At 44.4% G+C, this 21,983-nt stretch overlaps 1 protein-coding gene across 1 annotated transcript; it reads left to right on the forward strand.

Annotated features, from left to right (window-relative positions):
- The first annotated feature begins 433 nt into the window (after window positions 1-433).
- On the forward strand, window positions 434-1,642 carry LOC138370268 (keratin-associated protein 29-1-like). Its single transcript, XM_069334277.1, has one exon. The coding sequence runs from the start codon at window positions 434-436 to the stop codon at window positions 1,640-1,642; it is 1,209 nt and encodes a 402-aa protein (XP_069190378.1).
- Window positions 1,643-21,983: the final 20,341 nt, after the last annotated feature.

The raw sequence follows: 21,983 nt of genomic DNA on the forward strand, positions 1-21,983 counted from the left end.
CGCCGGGAATCGAACCCGGGCCACGTGAATACGAGTCCCGCGCGCTGTCCACTTAGCTACCAGACCCCAACCAGTGTGTGCGTGTGTGTGTGTGTGTGTGTGTGTGTGTGTGTGTGTGTGTGTGTGTGTGTGTGTGTGTGTGTGTGTGTGTGTGTGTGTGTGTGTGTGGTCAATAGTCTTAAGTCTATCGCTTATGCCTTCCTTCCCTTTCCTTCCTCTGCTTTCTTCCTTCAAATTCATCCGCATCCTTCCCTCCACTCCTCTTCCACATGGTTATCTTGAGGTTATCTTGAGATGATTTCGGGGTTTAGCGTCCCCGCGACCCGGTCCTTGACCAGACCTCATATGGTGATGGAAGAACTTGGCTCAATAAACTCATCATAAAACGTATTCAAGACAGAACTGAGTATTAATGCGACACAGACATTGCAACATGCAACAGTCGGCATGTGGACCCCTGCACATGCAACAGTCGGCATATGGACCCCTGCACATGCAACAGACGGTATGTGGACCCCTGCACATGCAACAGGCGGCATGTGGACCCCTGCACATGCAACAGTCGGCATGTGGACCCCTGCACATGCAACAGTCGGCATGTGGACCCCTGCACATGCAACAGACGGCATGTGGACTCCTGCACATGCAACAGTCGGCATGTGGACCCCTGCACATGCAACAGACGGTATGTGGACTCCTGCACATGCAACAGACGGCATGTGGACCCCTGCACATGCAACAGACGGTATGTGGACCCCTGCACATGCAACAGACGGTATGTGGACCCCTGCACATGCAACAGACGGCATGTGGACCCCTGCACATGCAACAGTCGGCATGTGGACCCCTGCACATGCAACAGACGGCATGTGGACCCCTGCACATGCAACAGTCGGCATGTGGACCCCTGCACATGCAACAGACGGCATGTGGACCCCTGCACATGCAACAGTCGGCATGTGGACCCCTGCACATGCAACAGACGGCATGTGGACTCCTGCACATGCAACAGTCGGCATGTGGACCCCTGCACATGCAACAGACGGCATGTGGACCCCTGCACATGCAACAGTCGGCATGTGGACCCCTGCACATGCAACAGTCGGCATGTGGACCCCTGCACATGCAACAGTCGGCATGTGGACCCCTGCACATGCAACAGTCGGCATGTGGACCCCTGCACATGCAACAGTCGGCATGTGGACCCCTGCACATGCAACAGTCGGCATGTGGACCCCTGCACATGCAACAGTCCGCATGTGGACCCCTGCACATGCAACAGACGGCATGTGGACCCCTGCACATGCAACAGTCGGCATGTGGACCCCTGCACATGCAACAGTCGGCATGTGGACCCCTGCACATGCAACAGACGGTATGTGGACCCCTGCACATGCAACAGTCGGCATGTGGACCCCTGCACATGCAACAGACGGCATGTGGACCCCTGCACATGCAACAGACGGCATGTGGACCCCTGCACGTGCAACAGACGGCATGTGGACCCCTGCACATGCAACAGACGGCATGTGGACCCCTGCACATGCAACAGACGGCATGTGGACCCCTGCACATGCAACAGACGGCATGTGGACCCCTGCACATGCAACAGTCGGCATGTGGACCCCTGCACATGCAATAGACAGCACCACTGGACCGGACGGTATAGGGACAGAGGAGTCCGTTGAAATGCAAAGGGGTTCCGGTGGTAGGGGGGAGGGGGGTGTGGGGAGGGGGGGGGGTGTGGGGGGAGACTCTAGAACACGCGAAGGTAAATTGAGACATCAGCCTCGGGAAACGGACGAAGAGTTCTGGAAAAACACACCACCGGTACGGGTTCCAGACTCAACCTGCTGATTTCTTGGTCACGCGTAGGGTAGTGTGATGTAATTCACCTCCCCCCCCCCTTTCCTATCCCCCCCTCTCCCTTTGAGGGTGTGGTGAACCCCCCTAACCCCCTCTGTGCGGATGAAGGATAGGGGATTATATCGGTATCTATAAATTAGAATGTCTGTTTATCTGTCTGAGTTTGGGGTTGGCGTCACCCAATTTAGACTATGGATTATTTTAGATTTTTATTGATATTTTCCTTGGAATGATATCATTGTAAATTGATACTCCTCACCTTCTTGATTTATGCACCTGAAACCTCTAGGTATAAATCCAATACGCCGGGCAATGTCTCATCACTTGAGAATGAACCATGTAGGTTCGAAACGTCGTGCAAATTAATAAATATGTGTAATACACTCTATCACGGTTAATCACTTATTTTTCTTCATCCTTAAGTAACGAAAAATGACATTTAGAGAACTCCTTTTCCAATTAAACCAAGATGCAAGAGCACTAGGCAGAGGGATAGAAGCCTTAAACAAGAAAATAATCAATACAGATTATGCAGTCATATCAATTAAACATTATATATATATATATATATTATATATATATATATATATATATATATATATATATATATATATATTAAAAAAAAAAAAAAAAAAAAAAAAAAATATATATATATATATATATATATATATATATATATATATATATATATATAATATATATATATATATATATATATATATATATATATATATATATGTGTGTGTGTATATCACGAAAATAAACACGTGATTAAAAATGTGACAATGTCAGACCACGGAGGAAAAATGAAACAGGAATTTCCTTAAGTACTTTCGTATATTAATACATCTTCAGAAGGAGTGATTTTACAGATCGAGTGATGGGTATAAATAGGAAAGAGCCGACCCTTCCATTCATATAACAAAGGCTGATAAATCCAGCACTATTGTTATTTTAAACAAGGAGGAATATATTTCGAAAATGAATGATCTCCTAGATTCTTCAACGTACACTAAGCTTAGGAAAAATCCTCTTGAGGACATCATCAAGTTCTTCAATAGTAGCTTGAGGAAGTTGTTAAGTAAACATAAAGATCTTCTTAATCAATTTACTACTTCATCACCTTCATTACCATATCTATATGGACTTGTCAAGACGCATAAGCCTAACAATCCCATGAGACCTATCATCAGTTCTGTGGGATCCATTTCTTACAAACTCTCCAAATGGCTTACCAAAATCTTGTCCTCTTTGTTAGGAACTATCTCCTCTTCTCATTTGACAAATTCTCTTGATTTAGTTAACAAATTGAATAGTGTTCCTGTCACTCCTGATGTAAAGTTAATCAGTTTTGACGTTTGTTCCTTGTTCACAAAGGTACCGGTCGATGATATTCTCGATTATCTTGCTCGTGAACTAATGAGTCATGACTTACCTCTTTCTGCTGATATTATTGTCAGTCTTGTTAAGTTGTGCATTAAAGAATGTAAATTTACCTTTAATAATGAGTATTATTTACAGACTTTTGGAATGGCAATGGGGAATCCTCTATCGCCATTGCTCTCAAACCTGTACATGGAATTCTTCGAAAAGAAATTTGTTTCAAAAATAACTCCTGGAATCATTCCTTGGTTTAGATATGTTGATGATATCATGTGTATTTGGCCTTCAGATGTAAACACAGACGAATTTGTAGCCAAACTTAATGACCAAGTCACCTCCATAAAATTTACTATGGAGACTGAAATTGATAAATGTTTGCCATTCTTAGATGTGCTTATTCATAGGGAAAACTCTTCATTAAAGTTTAGTGTTTACAGAAAACCTACGAACAATTTATCTTATGTTCATTATTTTTCAGGGCATAAATACAATGTAAAAAAGTCAATTTTTTCTTCAATGTATCTAAGAGCTCTTCGAGTTGTGAGTCCAGAATTCTTAGACGAAGAATTTAAGAATATTGATTCGTTTGGTCTTAAGCTTTGTTACCCACTGAATTTTTTGGAAGTTTGTCGTAATAAAGCACGTCGTACATATTATAATAATGTATGCAGTGAAAGGATTCGCCCAAAGAATGTGTTATGTTTACCATATTTCTCTGGGTTTGAGAATATTGTCAAGGCCTTGAAACTTTTTAATATAGATGTAATGTTTAGCTACGAAAACACTGTTGGTAAGCTATTAGTTAGGAACAGCCCTCGTAGTGATAATTGCGTCATTTATAAAATACCTTGTAAGGAATGTAATAAGTTCTATGTTGGGCAAACATCTAAAGATTTAAAATGTAGAATATCGCAACATAAATACTCTGTAAGACATGGCCAATTGTCTAATGCTTTGTTTGTGAATTTGACAGAAAAAGCTCACCAAATTGATTGGGATAGTGCTTCTTCAATAACAAATTGTAAAAACACCTATAACAGAAACATAATTGAATCTGCTTTGATACAGATCACCAAAGAAAGTAATTTGAATATTAGCAGTGGTCTATATAACTTAGATCCATTTCTAATAGATCAGCTAAAGGGCGATTTAAGTAGGATCATTGGAAAACATTTGTCTCACTAATTCATTGTATATATTTACCTCTTTATGTTATAATTACCTATGTATTATGCTTGTATGTCTGCTGTATCAGATGGGCCATTGGGCTACATCAGATGGGCCAATTGGCTGCATCTGATGGGCCAATGGGCCGTCTGCGTTGTCCAAGTATTGTACCTCACCTCACTTCACCACTCTCTCCTGCCTATTTATACCCATCACTCGATCTGTAAAATCACTCCTTCTGAAGATGTATTAATATACGAAAGTACTTAAGGAAATTCCTGTTTCATTTTTTCCTCCGTGGTCTGACATTGTCATATATATATATATATATATATATATATATATATATATATATATTATATATATAATATATATATATATATATATACATTTTTTCCTCCGTGGTCTGACATTGTCATATATATATATATATTATATATATATATATATATATATATATATATATATATATATATATATATATATATACTTTATTGTGTATTTAAAGGTTACAAAACATACAAGACAAATGCCTAAAGGTAATGGATCTCTTGAAGCTCCTCCGCTTCTGGACAGGAACCGAGGACGCAGCAAGCATTTCCCCTCTGGATCGCCACACTGAGACGCTGAAATAAAAAACTGGAAGCCCTTGGGTCTCTGGTGACGTCAATGAGCTTGGAACCCAATTCCTTGAGAAATCCCAAGGCGCTCTTGCCCCAGGGTCCATGCGTCTCAGACGCTATGGGAACAAAGAGGTATTGACCTTCCAGTCGCCTGTACTTGAGTGATTTTGCTGTTTCCCTGTGGTTGGCCGCCCCACCTGCTTGATCAACTCCGAAGTGTACATAGGTGTCAGCCAGGGTGGATACACATGTGTAGTCTCACACCAACTGTCTACCCTCCTTCCATGAGTATATGGTGATGCCATCAGGGCCAAGTGCGGGGAAATCCGGGTTTTGGACCCCTAGGATGCGAGGTTCTCTCTCCGCTGGGCACCTAGCTGAGACGAGGCTTCTCTTGATGATGTCATTGACCTCGCTGTGTCTTGCATGCCAGCCCTTTGTGCTTCCGCAATGCAACCCATGCAGTCCGTATTGGTCTGCTTCCACCCTGTTGCAAATACACTTGTATTCAGTGTGAATTGGGGCACCAAGGCGGAGGGCCGCTGCTACATGAAGGGATTCTGGATCTAGGCGCGTGCCCATTGCTGACATGGGTACTGCCAGGAGGAAGTCTCCTGCATGGGGGGCACGCACTGCTCTGAGGCGGGCTTTCTCCTTGTCTGATGTTGCGACGCTTAGCATGGCATCAGCTACTTTTTCCACTAGAGTGTGGTCCCAGCCGGACTGTTTGTGTTGTTTTGTTGGTTCTATAATGGTTGCTGGGGCTGCAAGAACATTCCACTGATTTGAACATTCAGTGAAAGCAGGATCGTGTATTCCTGCTGAATCTCTCAGGGTTGCAGGTAAAATATCTCTGACGAGGTCATGCGATGCGTGGGAGGAGGAAAGGAAGGCTGGTAGAGCAATTTGGGAGGCTGTGCGGACACCAAGGCCGCCGAGTCTTACAGGAAGGGTTGCTTGCTCCCACTGAGAGTCGTCCAATGGCAGGTTCAGGACTTTCACCAGCATGGACCTCAGAAGGGTGTCATACACATTTAACTTAGGGCTGCTGTAGGATGGAGAACATCTCAGAAAGTAGGTCAACTTAGGGAGAGACAGGCATCTTGTGAGGAGAAAAAGAGCATCATGGGCATCAATCTTGTCAATCCTGTCCAGCATTCTCTTTAGATCAGTGATTTTTGCAGCCAAGACCTCCTCGATTGCTCGTGGGCCAATGGGGGCACCCAGGAGAATGCAGTCCGGTGGCTCGACAACGACAATGTCTGGAAGAGCATTTTGTATTTGCCCAGTGATGTCTGGGTTGTGGGAGATTATTTCACATTTGGATGCATTGAGAATGAGGCCTAAGGCTGCTCCCTGCTCCTGGATTTTCCTTATATCCTCCAAAATGGTTTCCGGGGTTCCAGCTAGAGTGCCATCATCCAGGTACCAGATGTTTAGCTCGCTTGTCAGACTATCAGTGACCTCTTTGATAGCTAGGCAGAAGAGGAGGGGTGCTAAGGGGTCACCTTGTTGGACACCTTCACAGGAGTTTATTTCATGCTCCCCAAAAAGAAGCTTAGAGTCCCCACTGTAGCACGATCGGATGAATGGGTAAAGGGGACGGAAATGGTTGTGTACAGCCCTGAGGACAGCGTCTCGTCTGACTTGATTGAAAGCATTTTTGAAGTCAAGCTTTACTAGTGCCTTCTGGTCCGGGAGATCAGCAGTGTAAGCCCGCGCTGCATGTGCTGCAGCTTCACAACCTAGGGGAATCCCAAACCCGAGCTGATGAGGTTTCAGCAAGGTGGCTGCTTCCTGGCTGATAGATCTCACTGCAGCCTTAGCTACAAGGCGACGGAGGGTGTTGCCAACGGCAATGGGCCTGATACCCCTATCCTTCTTCTTTAGAGCACAGAGTGCTGCTCCATAAAAGACAGGCCTGATGTCCTCAGGGATGCCGCCAGCCAAACACATGTTGGAGAATCTGGTAAGTTCCACTAGAAGGTCCTTTGCAGCATCTCCAAGCACCGGGTTCAACATTTGTTTGATGTGCTGGGGTCTTAGGCCTGTAAAGCCCCGTGCTGAACCTGCTGAACCTATATATATATATATATATATATATATATATATATATATATATTGTGACGGTAACGCGTTGGTGTTCGGCTGTTTAAGGCTAGGGGTATGGCCTCGTCACATAGTTATAAAAAAAAATAGAAAAACTGGAACTTCGTCTGTGGTAAGGTAAGGAGAAGACACACAAAACACAAGTAAACTTTAACAATGAAATTTTAATTACGTTAAATAAATCAAAACATGAAAATAATGCACAAACAAATTCTTAATAAAATCAATCAATCAAAATAATAAGAATACTTAAATGACACAATGAAAAGTTACGTTAAGGCAAAATAACAAGAAGTGCAATACAACAGTAAGTGGGAGGTGCTGGAATATTGGCTTAAAGCCACCACCTCTCTCAGTACACGCTAACGTCTAGCTGGGAGGAGTGCTGGCTACGAAAGCACGGAACATTCTGAAGACTGATGTTGGGGCGACCCCAGACATCGGGTATATGGGGGGCGAGTGCAGGTGCAGCCAGACCGGCGACCAATCAGCGGAGCCGTAGCGATCAACGGGTAGTTTGGTGATTTGGGTCCGAACAGGTGGCGGCTGCATACGTTTCTGCTCACCCTTGCAAGCCTTGCTGGTGTTGTTGTCGTTGTTGGACATTTCTTCCATAGTCTTTTTATATAATTGTGAAGACGTAATTTTGGAGGGAAGAGCAGGCTCAATCTCTTGAAGGAGATTATCGTCACAACTCTCCCCCGAAGCCTGCGGTTCTGGAAGAAGTACGTCGTTATGTGGTGGAGTAATGGATGGAGTCGCTTCTACTTCATAAACTCTGGAGAGGGCATCGGCTATGGTGTTGTCAGAACCCTTGATATAGCGGATCTCCAGGTTGAAGTCTTGTAAATACAGAGCCCATCGTAGAAGACGCTGGTTGGTGAATTGGGCTTGATGTAGGAAGCGGAGAGGGTTGTGGTCTGAGAAGATGGTGGTAGACCTGGCGCCTTGTAGGTACGGAGCGAAGTGTTGGAGGTTCAGGACGATGGATAGTAGCTCCTTTTCAATAGTGCTGTAGTTCCTCTGGTGTGGTTTCAGTTTGTAGCTGTAGTAGCTGACAGGTAGAACCTCCTCGCCTCGTAGTTGCATCAGGACACCACCAACGCCGGTACCACTGGCGTCGACATGAAGGACGAAAGGCTTGGTGATATCTGGAGAGGCGAGAATGGGGTTAGAACAGAGGAGGAATTTGAGTTGTTCGAAAGCAACGGTTTGCTGCATGGTCCAATTATACCGTTGCTTGGGACTGGTTAATAGAATTAGAGGTGTGGCGACTGTACTGAAATTCCTCACAAACCTACGGTAGTAAGAGGCAAGACCAAGGAAGCGCAGGAGCTGCTTCCTGGTGGTAGGCTGTGGATACTGTAGGATGGCTTGAGTGTGTGAGTCTAACGGAGCTATGCTGCCACTCCCAATAACATGACCCAGATAACGCACTTTACCTTTCGCGAAAGTGGACTTGCCCAGGTTGATGGTGAGGCCGGCTGTCAGGAGCTTGGAGAACAGACGTCGCAGCTGGAGCAGATGTTCACTCCAGGAGTTGGAGGCTACGACGATATCGTCCAGGTAGGCGTATGTGTTATCCAAGCCCTGGATGACACGGTTGACAGCTCTTTGAAAGGTGGCCGGGGCATTACATAGTCCGAAAGGAAGGCGTTCATATCTGAAAAGTCCAAAAGGAGTGATGAAGGCAGATATCTCTTTAGCGCGCTCCGTTAGACACACTTGATAGTACCCCTTAAGCAAGTCCACTTGGGACAAGTACTGGGCACTACCAATGGCATCAAGGATGTCATCTATCCTTGGCAAGGGGTAAGCATCCTTGACAGTGACAGAGTTCAGTTTTCGATAGTCAGTGCACAACCGCACCTTACCTTGGGGTTTGGGCACCAAGATACAAGGTGAGGCCCAGGGGGACTCACAAGGTGTAGCCAGTCCATGGTCCAAGAGGTACTGCACCTCAGCACGCATGACTTCCTTCTTGCTCGGGCTGATTCGGTAGAAGGGTTGACGAATCGGCCGGGTGTCGGGGAGCAGTTGGATGTCGTGCTGGGTAACATTACACTCTTGGGGATCATCTCTGAACAACTCTTGATGTTCTCTGAAGATCTTGACGAGAGGTGCACTATGATTATCCTGAAAGTATTTGGGAAGATCATTAAGGATTTCGGAATTAGAAAGCGCTGACTCCTTGTCAGTGCTTTCGGGAGGAGAAGCTGGGAAGGTCTCACTGTGGATGTAGGGTTCTGTGAATGTGGAATAGTTAATCAAGACAGTGGGAGGAGTACCATTATATTGCTTCAGGAGGTTGACGTGGCACAGCTGGGTCTTCCGCCGCCTATCTGGAGTCTCTATCACATAATTATTATTATTCCTGCACTCTTTGACGCAGTAGGGTCCTGAAAATCTGTTTTGTAAAGGTGAACCTGGGATAGGGAAATAAGCAAGGACGAAGTCTCCCGGCTTGAATTTTCTTACTTTGCTGGTCTGGTCGTAATGAGTCTTCATTCTCACCTGGGCTTTCAATAGATTATCATGGGCAAAGCGGTGGACTCTCTCTAGAATGTGCTGAAGGTTTTGAAGAAACTGGGGCACATTCTGATGCTCACTGAAGGTGGCATCTCTGAGAGAGTCTTTGAAAGCCTTAAGGGGAGTACGGCACTTACGGCCGTAGAGCATCTCATAAGGAGATACTCCTAGGGACTCATTGGGGAGACTTCTGAAAATACACATTATTAGGTCAATCTGCTTATCCCAATCCTTTGAGGTTTCACTACAAAACTTTTTCAAGAGTGCTTTGATGGTCTGATGACTACGTTCAAGAGAACCCTGTGAAGCAGGATGATAGGGGCTGGACAATACCTGTTTGATGTTGAACTCCTCCAGTGTCTTTTGAAGAGATCACTGGTGAAGTTGGTGCCACAGTCACTTTGAATCTCCCTGGGAAATCCGTATTGAGTGAAGATCTTCAGTAGATGTTTGATAACCGTAGCAGCCGTGATGTTCTTCACTGGAACTGCTATGGGAAATCTGGTGGTAGGACACAGGATGGTTAGGATGTAGGCGTTACCTGAACTGGTCCGAGGTAAAGGACCAACACAGTCTATTATGAGTCTGTGGAAAGGTTCCGCAGGCACCTGTATGGGAATCAGTGGTGCTCTGGGAATGGAGACGTTCGGTTTGCCTGCCATCTGACATGTATGACACTGTTTTACGTACTGTTTGACGTTATTTACCATACCTGGCCAGTAGTAGTCTTGACGAATCCCATGGTAAGTCTTGTTGAAGCCGTAGTGGGAGAATGCTCCGTGGGCCAGGTGTAGAATAGTGGGCCGCAGGCTGGTGGGAATCACAAGTTGTTCGGTGTTGGCCCAATCGTCCTCCTCCTTCAGTTTACTGGGTCTATATCTGCGGTAGAGCAAGTCGTTCTCTAGGAAGAACCCAGGAATACTGTCGGGTTGAGTCTCAGCCTGGAAAAACAATGGTGTTAAAGTAAGATCTTCCCTCTGCAACTTACGGAACTCCAACTTGGTCAGATGCGGGGGTAGTTTCTGAGGGTCTTGAGGGACAGCGGTAGCAGTAGAGTCAGCTGGCTGTGGACGTGCGGCTTGTGCACGGGTGGTCACGAGAACCGGAGGAGAAACTTCACTCTCTTGAACCTCTGCTGGAACATACTCAAGAATAGGGTTACTTGGCACAGAGTTACACACCTGGGGTTTGTCCATGACGATCAGGTTGGTTGGTTGCAGGTCTTCTGCCAAGTCGTTGCCTAGGAGAAGTTGCACTCCAGGCATGGGAAAAGGCTTTTCCCTGACGGCGACTTGGACTTCCCCGTTCACGTAGGGACAATCCAGGTGGACTCTGGCGAGAGGGTATGGAGTAGTAGCAGTGAGGTCAGTGATGAAGACTGTTTCCCCGGTGTAGACTATGTTGGGCACAGCCGACTTCAAGATGATCGATTGTAGAGCCGCTGTGTCCCTCAAGATCTTCAATTTGAAACGTCCCTCCGGATTTGAACCGTTGGCAGAGACAGTTCCAGTATACAGGTGGTTACTGAAAAGAGAAAGATCATTAACATCAACACCAACATTCATCACAGGCTTACCGGACTTAGGAGGAGTTGGTTTGGGTCGTTGTTGGTCAGTGGTTCCCTTGTATTGAGACTTACCACACTTGTCTATGGTATGTCCATAGAGTCTACAATACTTGCAGTACAGTTGTGAACCAGCTTGATCGGGGCTCACCTTCTCGTAACTGTACCACGACTTCTTACTGGAGGATGGTTCAGGTGTCAGCCGGTGGATGAGGCTGTAAGTGTCAGCCGACTTAGCACACTTCAGGTAGTCGGTTTCTTCTTTATCTGCTAAGTAGAGGCGGACAGGAGGCGGCACACGTCTCAAGAATTCTTCAACAAGCATCAGGTTGACGAGTTCTGTAAAAGTAGAGACATGTGCTGCTTCCAGCCATTTCATGAAATACCTCCGTTTCGTGTTAGCAAACTCGAGGAAGGTAGTGGTACTTGCCTTCAGGTGGTCACGGAATTTCCTTCTATAACTTTCAGTAGAGAGGTAGGCGTCCAACACTGCTTGTTTCAGAGTGTAGTAGTCATTCTCAGACGCCAAAGTACTGAGTGTGACTGCAGCTCTACCTGTAAGATGGACTCTGAGAAGTGTGGCCCATTGGTCGACAGGCCAACTGAGTTGATTAGCAAGGGTTTCAAAGGTGGTAAAGAACACATCAACTTCTGCTTCTACAAAGGATGGCATTAACTTACTTGCATGTGATATATTAAAACTGACGGGAAGATTGGCAGTAGCTTGCTGGCGTTGAGTGAAGTGTGAAGTTTCCAAGGCGATTTCGCGTTGACGACACTCTAGAGCCAGAGTCGCTTGTTGCTTGTCATGTTCGCGTTGTATTTCCAACTCGCGTTGTTTGGTTTCAAGCTGTAAGCGTTCCCGCTCCTGGAGTGTTTCAAGCTGTACTCGTTCACGTTCACGGAGTAATGCGACCTCGCGTTCGTGTTCTTCTCTCCTCAAAGCAGCTTCGCGTTCTTGTTCGTCTCTCCTCAAGCAGCTTCGCGTTCTTGTTCTTCCCTCGTATGGCAGCTGTTCGTTCTTCAATCTTGGCCAGCTCTAGTTTGAGTTTCAGCGTTGCCAAATCAGTTTTATCTGCAATATAGTAAGTTTCATGAGTTTCAGAGTCTATCTTACCTTGCTCTAAATAGTAATCCAGCAACAGGTTGTGTAGGTCATTTTTGTTGGCTTGGTAGGGAACTTCTAGTTGATACTCATGTGCAAGAGTTTGTAGTTCAGTCCTCTTGGCACGACTCAAAGTCCCTATTTCACCTGCTGGATTTGCACGGAAAGTTTGGAGACGAAACATGGTGAAATTAGCAAATAAAGGTACACGAATGTTCAATAATGAAATGTCAGAAACAGGACAACGTGGCAACTGGTACCTATCCTGTGTGATCTTTAACAATTAACGTTAAGTGAAAGATATTAAATGATTAAATTAAATCAAGGGCGCAGGAAATCTTGTACCCGGTACTCATGTAAGAGAATAAGGGCAAGAAAATCCTACTAACAAATGAAACAAAGTTTCGAAAACAAATGAAACAGTTAAATGCTTCAAAAGTAAAATTGGTAGTCCAAGGATGTAGGCATACCTTGCCAAGTCTCTATAGGACATAAAGCAAGTTTTTCCTACTGAATTTAATATGATACTTACAGAATTAGCGAACTTTTGTGCTCTGAAAAAATAAGCTAATTCCCTACCGTTGTATGTATCATCATCTCTGACTGACGTGTAGGGGTGCGAGGTGTCAACTGGTGACGAGAACTGCTGCTGAGGTCCCAATTCAGCAACTAAAGTTCGAGCTAGAGGAACTATGGCCCTCTTTGTCCTCCTACAGTCAGATTGCAGAAGATTGGGTACTCTTGACCCGGGGCAGACCACAGTACCAGGGTACCAATATGATGATCTGTCAGAATGAGAAATATTCAAGGGACATAGATGGTAAATACGAGTAATAACAAGGAGGGAGAGATGACCAATTAAGAGTATGACTGCGGCCTACAGTCACCACGTAATCCAAAGTTGTCTCACCTTCACTATATGTTACTCTCGTAATGCACAATACACCGCACCTTATAAAAAATGAAATTGAATGAAAAATAGTAAAGCTACGTTAACAAGTTAAATACGCTTACCATAAATTACCACTTGGCACCAGTACCTGAGTGAGGCTCCTAGGACAGGCCCCCATAAACTTGTGACGGTAACGCGTTGGTGTTCGGCTGTTTAAGGCTAGGGGTATGGCCTCGTCACATAGTTATAAAAAAAAATAGAAAAACTGGAACTTCGTCTGTGGTAAGGTAAGGAGAAGACACACAAAACACAAGTAAACTTTAACAATGAAATTTTAATTACGTTAAATAAATCAAAACATGAAAATAATGCACAAACAAATTCTTATAATAAAATCAATGAATCAAAATAATAAGAATACTTAAATGACACAATGAAAAGTTACGTTAAGGCAAAATAACAAGAAGTGCAATACAACAGTAAGTGGGAGGTGCTGGAATATTGGCTTAAAGCCACCACCTCTCTCAGTACACGCTAAGTCTAGCTGGGAGGAGTGCTGGCTACGAAAGCACGGAACATTCTGAAGACTGATGTTGGGGCGACCCCAGACATCGGGTAGTATTGGGGGGCGAGTGCAGGTGCAGCCAGACCGGCGACCAATCAGCGGAGCCGTAGCGATCAACGGGTAGTTTGGTGATTTGGGTCCGAACAGGTGGCGGGCTGCATACGTTTCTGCTCACCCTTGCAAGCCTTGCTGGTGTTGTTGTCGTTGTTGGACATTTCTTCCATAGTCTTTTTATATAATTGTGAAGACGTAATTTTGGAGGGAAGAGCAGGCTCAATCTCTTGAAGGAGATTATCGTCACAATATATATATATATATATATATATTTAATAAGACCCTCGTTAGCAAAGCTACATTCTAGACACCTTCGTTAGCAAGGCCCCATCAACGAATCCCTAATCGTTAGCAAGGCCCCCATCAACGAACCCATCATCGTTAGCAAGGCCCCATCAACGAACCCATCATCGTTAGCAAGGCCCCATCAACGAACCCATCATCGTTAGCAAGACCCCATCAACGAACCCATCATCGTTAGCAAGGCCCCATCAACGAACCCATCATCGTTAGCAAGACCCCATCAACGAACCCATCGTCGTTAGCAAGGCCCCATTAACGAACCCATCATCGTTAGCAAGGCCCCCATCAACGAACCCATCATCGTTAGCAAGGCCCCCATCAAGGAACCCATCATCGTTAGCAAGACCCCATCAACGAACCCATCGTCGTTAGCAAGGCCCCATTAACGAACCCATCATCGTTAGCAAGGCCCCCATCAAGGAACCCATCATCGTTAGCAAGGCCCCCATCAAGGAACCCATCATCGTTAGCAAGGCCCCCATCAACGCAACAGACGCTGCCAAGATGACATTAACGAAGCAATAATGAAAAAAAAAAAGTAACATTAAGACAGTCATCTGGTTTACCACATTAGCGAGAGACCTCTCAATAAATCCTCGTTATTGACCTCCCCCCCATCCCCCCCCTCCCCCATCCCTCCCCCCATCCCCATCCCCCCTCCCCCCATCCCCATCCCCCCTCCCCCCCTCCCCCTGAACCCAGTCAGAGACTGTTCTTTTGTCTAATTAATTACCTCGGCCATTTTTCCTCTCGTGTCGCTTTAAATCATTCGCTTTAATTAAATCTGATCTTTTAATCAAGTCTCGAAATTGTTTAATCTCAAAAAATATAAAAAGCAAATAATTCATAACAAAAAATATATAATATTCATATATAAAGATTTCAAGAATTGATTATATATATATATATTAGTATATTTTGGTAGCAGTCTTTCCTGTAGACATATATTATTAAATATGACCGAAAAAGTAAGATTAATAATTCTAACACGAATTTTCTCAATCTTTCGTACATTTCTTTTCACTGTTGGAGGTAAATCAAAAATCAATTCTCCAAAATTCATTTTTATTTCTAGTCTGACGCGACACGAGCGCGTTTCGTAAAACTTATTACATTTTCAAAGACTTTAGTTCACAAATACACAACTGAATAGAACTTACGCATCTCCGATTTTATATCTGCATTTGAGTGAGGTGGAAGGGGTGATGTGGCATTAACACAAGACAGAACAAGATGTGGCATTAATAGGGTATTAATTTCATCAACACAAGACAGAACAAGAAGTGGTATTAATAGGGTATTAATTTCATCAACACAAGACAGAACACGAAACAATGGATATTGAATAGAAGTGTTTGTAGAAAGCCTATTGGTCCATATTTCTTGATGCTTCTATATTGGAGCGGAGTCTTGAGGTGGGTAGAATATAGTTGTGCAATAATTGGCTGTTGATTGCTGGAGTTGACTTCTTGATGTGTAGTGCCTCGCAAACGTCAAGCCGCCTGCTATCGCTGTATCTATCGATGATTTCTGTGTTGTTTACTAGGATTTCTCTGGCGATGGTTTGGTTGTGGGAAGAGATTATATGTTCCTTAATGGAGCCCTGTTGCTTATGCATCGTTAAACGCCTAGAAAGAGATGTTGTTGTCTTGCCTATATACTGGGTTTTTTGGAGCTTACAGTCCCCAAGAGGGCATTTGAAGGCATAGACGACGTTAGTCTCTTTTAACAGACACCAGACACAAAACAGAACGCTTTAAAAGACAACGTCGTCTATGCCTTCAAATGCCCTCTTGGGGACTGTAAGCTCCAAAAACCCAGTATATAGGCAAGACAACAACATCTCTTTCTAGGCGTTTAACGATGCATAAGCAACAGGGCTCCATTAAGGAACATATAATCTCTTCCCACAACCAAACCATCGCCAGAGAAATCCTAGTAAACAACACAGAAATCATCGATAGATACAGCGATAGCAGGCGGCTTGACGTTTGCGAGGCACTACACATCAAGAAGTCAACTCCAGCAATCAACAGCCAATTATTGCACAACTATATTCTACCCACCTCAAGACTCCGCTCCAATATAGAAGCATCAAGAAATATGGACCAATAGGCTTTCTACAAACACTTCTATTCAATATCCATTGTTTCGTGTTCTGTCTTGTGTTGATGAAATTAATACCCTATTAATACCACTTCTTGTTCTGTCTTGTGTTGATGAAATTAATACCCTATTAATGCCACATCTTGTTCTGTCTTGTGTTAATGCCACATCACCCCTTCCACCTCACTCAAATGTAGATATAAAATCGGAGATGCGTAAGTTCTATTCAGTTGTGTATTTGTGAACTAAAGTCTTTGAAAATGTAATAAGTTTTACGAAACGCGCTCGTGTCGCGTCAGACTAGAAATAAAAATGAATTTTGGAGAATTGATTTTTGATTTACCTCCAACAGTGAAAAGAAATGTACGAAAGATTGAGAAAATTCGTGTTAGAATTATTAATCTTACTTTTTCGGTCATATTTAATATTATATATATATATATATATATTATATACTTTGATGTTCACTGATAATTTTATCGGTACTAGGAAGGAATTTGAACTATGAATAAAAAAAATAACATTACTTCAATAATAACATAACAGACTGTTTTATTGAATAACTAGAGAGAGAGAGAGAGAGACAGACGAGAGGGAGAGACAGACGAGAGGGAGAGACAGAGGAGAGAGAGAGGTGTAACATTTTCACTACATTAAACGACTGTGCCCTTTAAACGGGAAGAGCTGACTTTATTAAATAAAGCCGTAATAAAGAGAGATGACTTTGACGGACGGTGAATATTAGCGAGGCCGACACAACCAATAAAACACACGTGGTGATTTACAACCATTCATCATAACAAATACAACGCAGTCAGTATAGAAAATAGATCATTACTGAATAATACAATATTCATATCCCAGGCCTAAATTGCCCGAGCGGGGGACACAACAACAACAACGGCGGCTTGCTAACCACAAAACGTTACCAGACACATAGCAAAAGCGTTAGCAAATACAGCAAATAGATCAGAGCGCTGGGTTAGCTGACAGTTTCAATTACTGGCCGGGTATTAGTCTGTCATAAGGTGAAAAATACCTCGCTTTTGGAGGCTAAAACTTTAAATTGTGACAGGCAGCCGGCGGCGGCGGCCGGATGCCTGTGTTTGGTGCTCGTTAATAGGGGCCCCGAGTGTGTGTGTGTGCGCGCGCGCGCGTTAGTTGACAATGTGACGCCTGTGGGGAAATTGCCCCCCCCCTGCCCCCCTATTCTGCCATAGCTGTCTTCCCGTCTATCCTAGTACCTTTCGCTATTTCATTCTTATTTTTGTCACATTTGCTCTCTTCATATTTATATTTTTTTCTGTCTATATCATTCCCTCCCAGCAACCTGCCCTCCCTCCCTGCATGTCATCTCCCGCCAGCCTATTCTCAGAGGGATCGACAGGGTAGATAAGGATTAACTGTTTAACACGGGTGGGACACGAACAAGGGGACACAGGTGGAGACTGAGTACCCACATGAGCCACAGGGACGTTAGAAAGAACTTTTTCAGTGTCAGAGTAGTTAACAGATGGAATGCATTAGGCAGTGATGTGGTGGAGGCTGACTCCATACACAGTTTCAAGTGTAGATATGATAGAGCCCAGTAGGCTCAGGATCCTGTACACCAGTTGATTGACAGTTGAGAGGCGGGACCAAAGAGCCAGAGCTCAACCCCCGCAAGCACAAATACGTGAGTACACACGCACATACAGGGGCCTGTGGCTGAGTGGACAGCGCATGGGACTCGCAATCCTAAGGACCGGGGTTCGATCCGCGGCGATGGCGGAAAAAAAATAGGCAGTTTCTTTCACCCTGATGCTCCTGTTGCATAGTAGTAAATAGGTACCTGGAAGTTAGATAGCTATTACGGGCTGCTTCCTGTTGTGTGTGTGTGTGTGTGTGTGTGTGTGTGTGTGTGTGTGTGTGTGTGTGTGTGTGTGTGTGTGTATATAAAAAAACAAGTTGATTGACAGTTGAGAGGCGGGACCAAAGAGCCAAAGCTTAACCCCCGCAAGCACAACTAGGTGAATACAACTAGGTTAATACACAGTGATCTCAATATAATGTTTGAGTATCTGGTTAACTTACTCAAGGGAGTAGAAAACAAAAGACTGGCTCACCGAAAGGGAAACTACTTAAGAAATAAGTAAATTCCTAATGGAAATAAGGTGGGAAACAAAACTGACGAAGGGCTACTCAAGACGTGATGGGCTACATCAGGCAGAAGGGTAAGGAGGCAGCAGACAAGTTTGTCCCATTACAAAAAGAAAACAACGAAATGCAAACTAGGGAACCCATGGTTTAATTAGTGATGTAAGCTGGCAAAGCAACGAAGTTCAAGTTCATGGCGACACTTCAGAAATGACAGGAGACCAGAGAGCAGAGAAAGATACCCAAGGACCAGGAATTAGTACCTCAGGGTGAGAAGAGAAGCAGAAACACAATACGAAAATGACATTGCAAATAAAGCAAAGACCCAACACAAATTGCTGCACAGTCACATCAAAAGGAACACAACAGTGAAAGAACAGGTAGTGAAACTGAGGACAAGGGGAGGCACGTTCACTACAAATGATAAGTGAGAAACTCAATAAGAAATTTGAGGTCTTCATAATAGAGCAAGGAGACGTTTCTGAACTAAGAGAGGGTCATAACCCAACACAACTGGAGGAGTTTGAGGTTACCAGTGAGGGAGGTAAGGAAGCATTTGCTTGAATTGTTGTAGCAAAGGTTGCTGGTCCAGATGGTATATCACCATGGATACTAAAAGAGGGCGCACCAACACTATGCCTACCACTCTCAATGGTGTATAACAAGTCACTGGGAACAGGAGAACTGCCAGAAATTTAGAAGACGGCTAATGTAGTCCCGATATACAAGAGGGGAGACGAACAGGTGGCAGTGGAAGTTCAGTCCAGAGTCCCCCTAACTTACATACCATGCAAGGTGATGGAGAAGAATGTGAGAAAAGAAACTAGTAGAACACCTGGAGCGAAAAAACTTTGTAACACATCACCAGCATGGGTTCAGGGATGGCAAATCTTGCCTCACAAGATTAATAGTAATTCCATGACCAAGCGACAACAATTAGGCAAGAAAGAAAAGGGTGGGCACACTGCATATTCTTGGATTACCAGAAAGCTTTGACACAGTTCCCTGTAGGAGACTAGTGCATAAGTTGGAGCTGCAGGCAGGAATAACAGGGAAGGTACTCCATTGGATAAGGGAGTACCTAAACAACAGAAGACAGCGAGTCACTGTGAGGCGCGAGGTCTCAGAGTGGCGAGTGTACCAGTGGAGTCCCGCAGGGTTCAGTCCTTGGACCTATACTGTTTCTGATATATGTAGACGATCTTCGAGCGGGAATAGACTCATTCATCTCAATGTTTGCTGAGGCAAAATTATGAGGGAGGAATAAGACAGAGGAAGATAGCAAGAGCCTACAAGATGACCTGGATAGACTGAAGGAATGGTCCAGCAAATGGCTACTTGAGTTTAAGTCAAGTAAATGCAAAGCAATAAAGCTAAGTGGAGGGAACAGGAGGGCAGACACAAGGTTGTAAATGGAAGACGAAGTCCTCCATGAAACAGACAGAAAGGACGACCTGGGTATTGATATGTAACACTGAACCTGTCTCTGGAAGCCCATATAATTATGATATCAGCGGCGTACGCGAGGCTGACTAACATCACAACTGCCTTTAGAAATTTGAGTAAGAAAATCATTTAGAACATACACTATTAACATAGTGTATGTTCATAGCTATTTAGCACATACGTCAGACCAATCCTGGAATATGCAGTTAAGGACTGGAGGCCATACCGTGCCAAACATGACAGGAGGCTGGAGAAGGTTCACAGGTGTGCCACTAGAATAGTACCAGAACCGCTAGGAATGAGTTGTGAGGAAAGGAGTACGAAACCCTTATGTGACGACGTTTCGGTCCGTCCTGGACCATTATGTGACGACGTTTCTGTCCGTCCTGCACCCTTATGTGACGACGTTTCGGTCCGTCCTGGACCATTATGTGACGACGTTTCGGTCCGTCCTGGACCATTATGTGACGACGTTTCTGTCCGTCCTGCACCCTTATGTGACGACGTTTCGGTCCGTCCTGGACCATTATGTGACGACGTTTCGGTCCGTCCTGGACCATTATAGAACAAGAGTCCGTCCAGGACGAACCGAAACGTTCTGTATTTGCCCCTTTCCATTCGTTGCACAAGTGTAGGCTGGCCAACCTGTTGTCCAGCCTTGTTGACAACTTACTATCCAGCCCTGTCAATAGCAACTTCAAGTTCGTGTGAGTGACCTGTGAGGCCCTTAAAGATCACAAGTCATTACCACGGGGGCGGGGGGGGAGGAGGCCGCGCCTTAACCTTGAAACATTCGACGAGTGTGAAGCCAACTATGACTTATTGGACCCTTGTAAATGTAAATGAAATTAAGGCAGCCTCTGTTCCTTTGATGTGGTACAAATCTAATTACATGAGACGGATGCCATTATTTATATAATATGATAAAGAAAGATGATATGTGGCGTCATAAGAAAAACATTGGAATGGCTTAACCGGAAGCCATTAATAGTGGTTAATTTATTGCAAGTCAGAAGCGGGGAGAAGAAATCACAATTTGCACGTTAATTGGTTTATTTTATTTTCTTATTTTTATTTTTGTTGAAATTGACAAAAATAGTGGTTTGTGCCGCTTCAACATACGACATGTAACTTGTATTTTTTTTTAACGTAATAGGAAATCTGCTGTAATATTTGCATCTTATTGCAAGGGATTAATGAAGATATTTTTTATATTATTTATTATTACTAGTTATTAAATGTAATCTTCTTGGTAATGCTAATGAAAAAGTTAACAGTAAATTGAGTCCAAACTTGGTTAGTACAGAACTATCCATGGGCCAGATTCACGAAGCAGTTACGCAAGCACTTACGAACCTGGGGCCCAGATTCACGAAGCTGTTACGCAAGCACTTACGAACCTGTCCATCTTTTCTCAATCTTTAGCGGCTTTGTTTACAATTATTAAACAGTTAATGAGCTCCGAAGCACCAGGAGGCTGTTTATAACAATAACAACAGTTGATTGGCAAGTTTTCATGCTTGTAAACTGTTTAATTAACCAAAGCCGTCAAAGATTGAGAAAAGATGTACACGTTCGTAAATGCTTGCGTAACTGCTTCGTGAATCTGGCCCCAGGTTTCTCATAGTTCTGTGAACACCCTTGTGAACAACCACCTCGATATAGCGATCGTTTGCTATAGCCCCCGAGACCATTTAGGCATTTTGTATGTTGTTGAATGGGGGAAGTGCTACGGGCTTTATAATAGGGGTTTATAATGGGGGTGATTGTAGGGGGAGGTGCCTACTCATGTATCATAACGTGTCTGGGAGGGGTAGTTTGTGGCACTAAGTCTGTCTGTGCCATTTGGTGCCTTCCCCTTGTGTGACCCTCGTCCTGGTGCCTTCCCCTTGTGTGACCCTCGTCCTGGTGCCTTCCCCTTGTGTGACCCCTCATTTGTGTGACGTTTCCACCTGAAAATCTTGAATATCGTGATCACGTCCCCTCTCTCTGGGCACATGTCTTAAGAATACGTAGACACGTATACAACACTTTATACATATGTATAACCCTCCCTGTTCCTCCCCCCTCCTCCCTCCCTCCCTCCCGGGAGGGAGCCGGTCGGCCGAGCAGACAGCACGCTGGACTTGTGATCC

This window comes from Procambarus clarkii, chromosome 31, assembly GCF_040958095.1.
Source record: "Procambarus clarkii isolate CNS0578487 chromosome 31, FALCON_Pclarkii_2.0, whole genome shotgun sequence".
NCBI classification, from domain to species: Eukaryota; Metazoa; Arthropoda; class Malacostraca; order Decapoda; family Cambaridae; genus Procambarus; species Procambarus clarkii.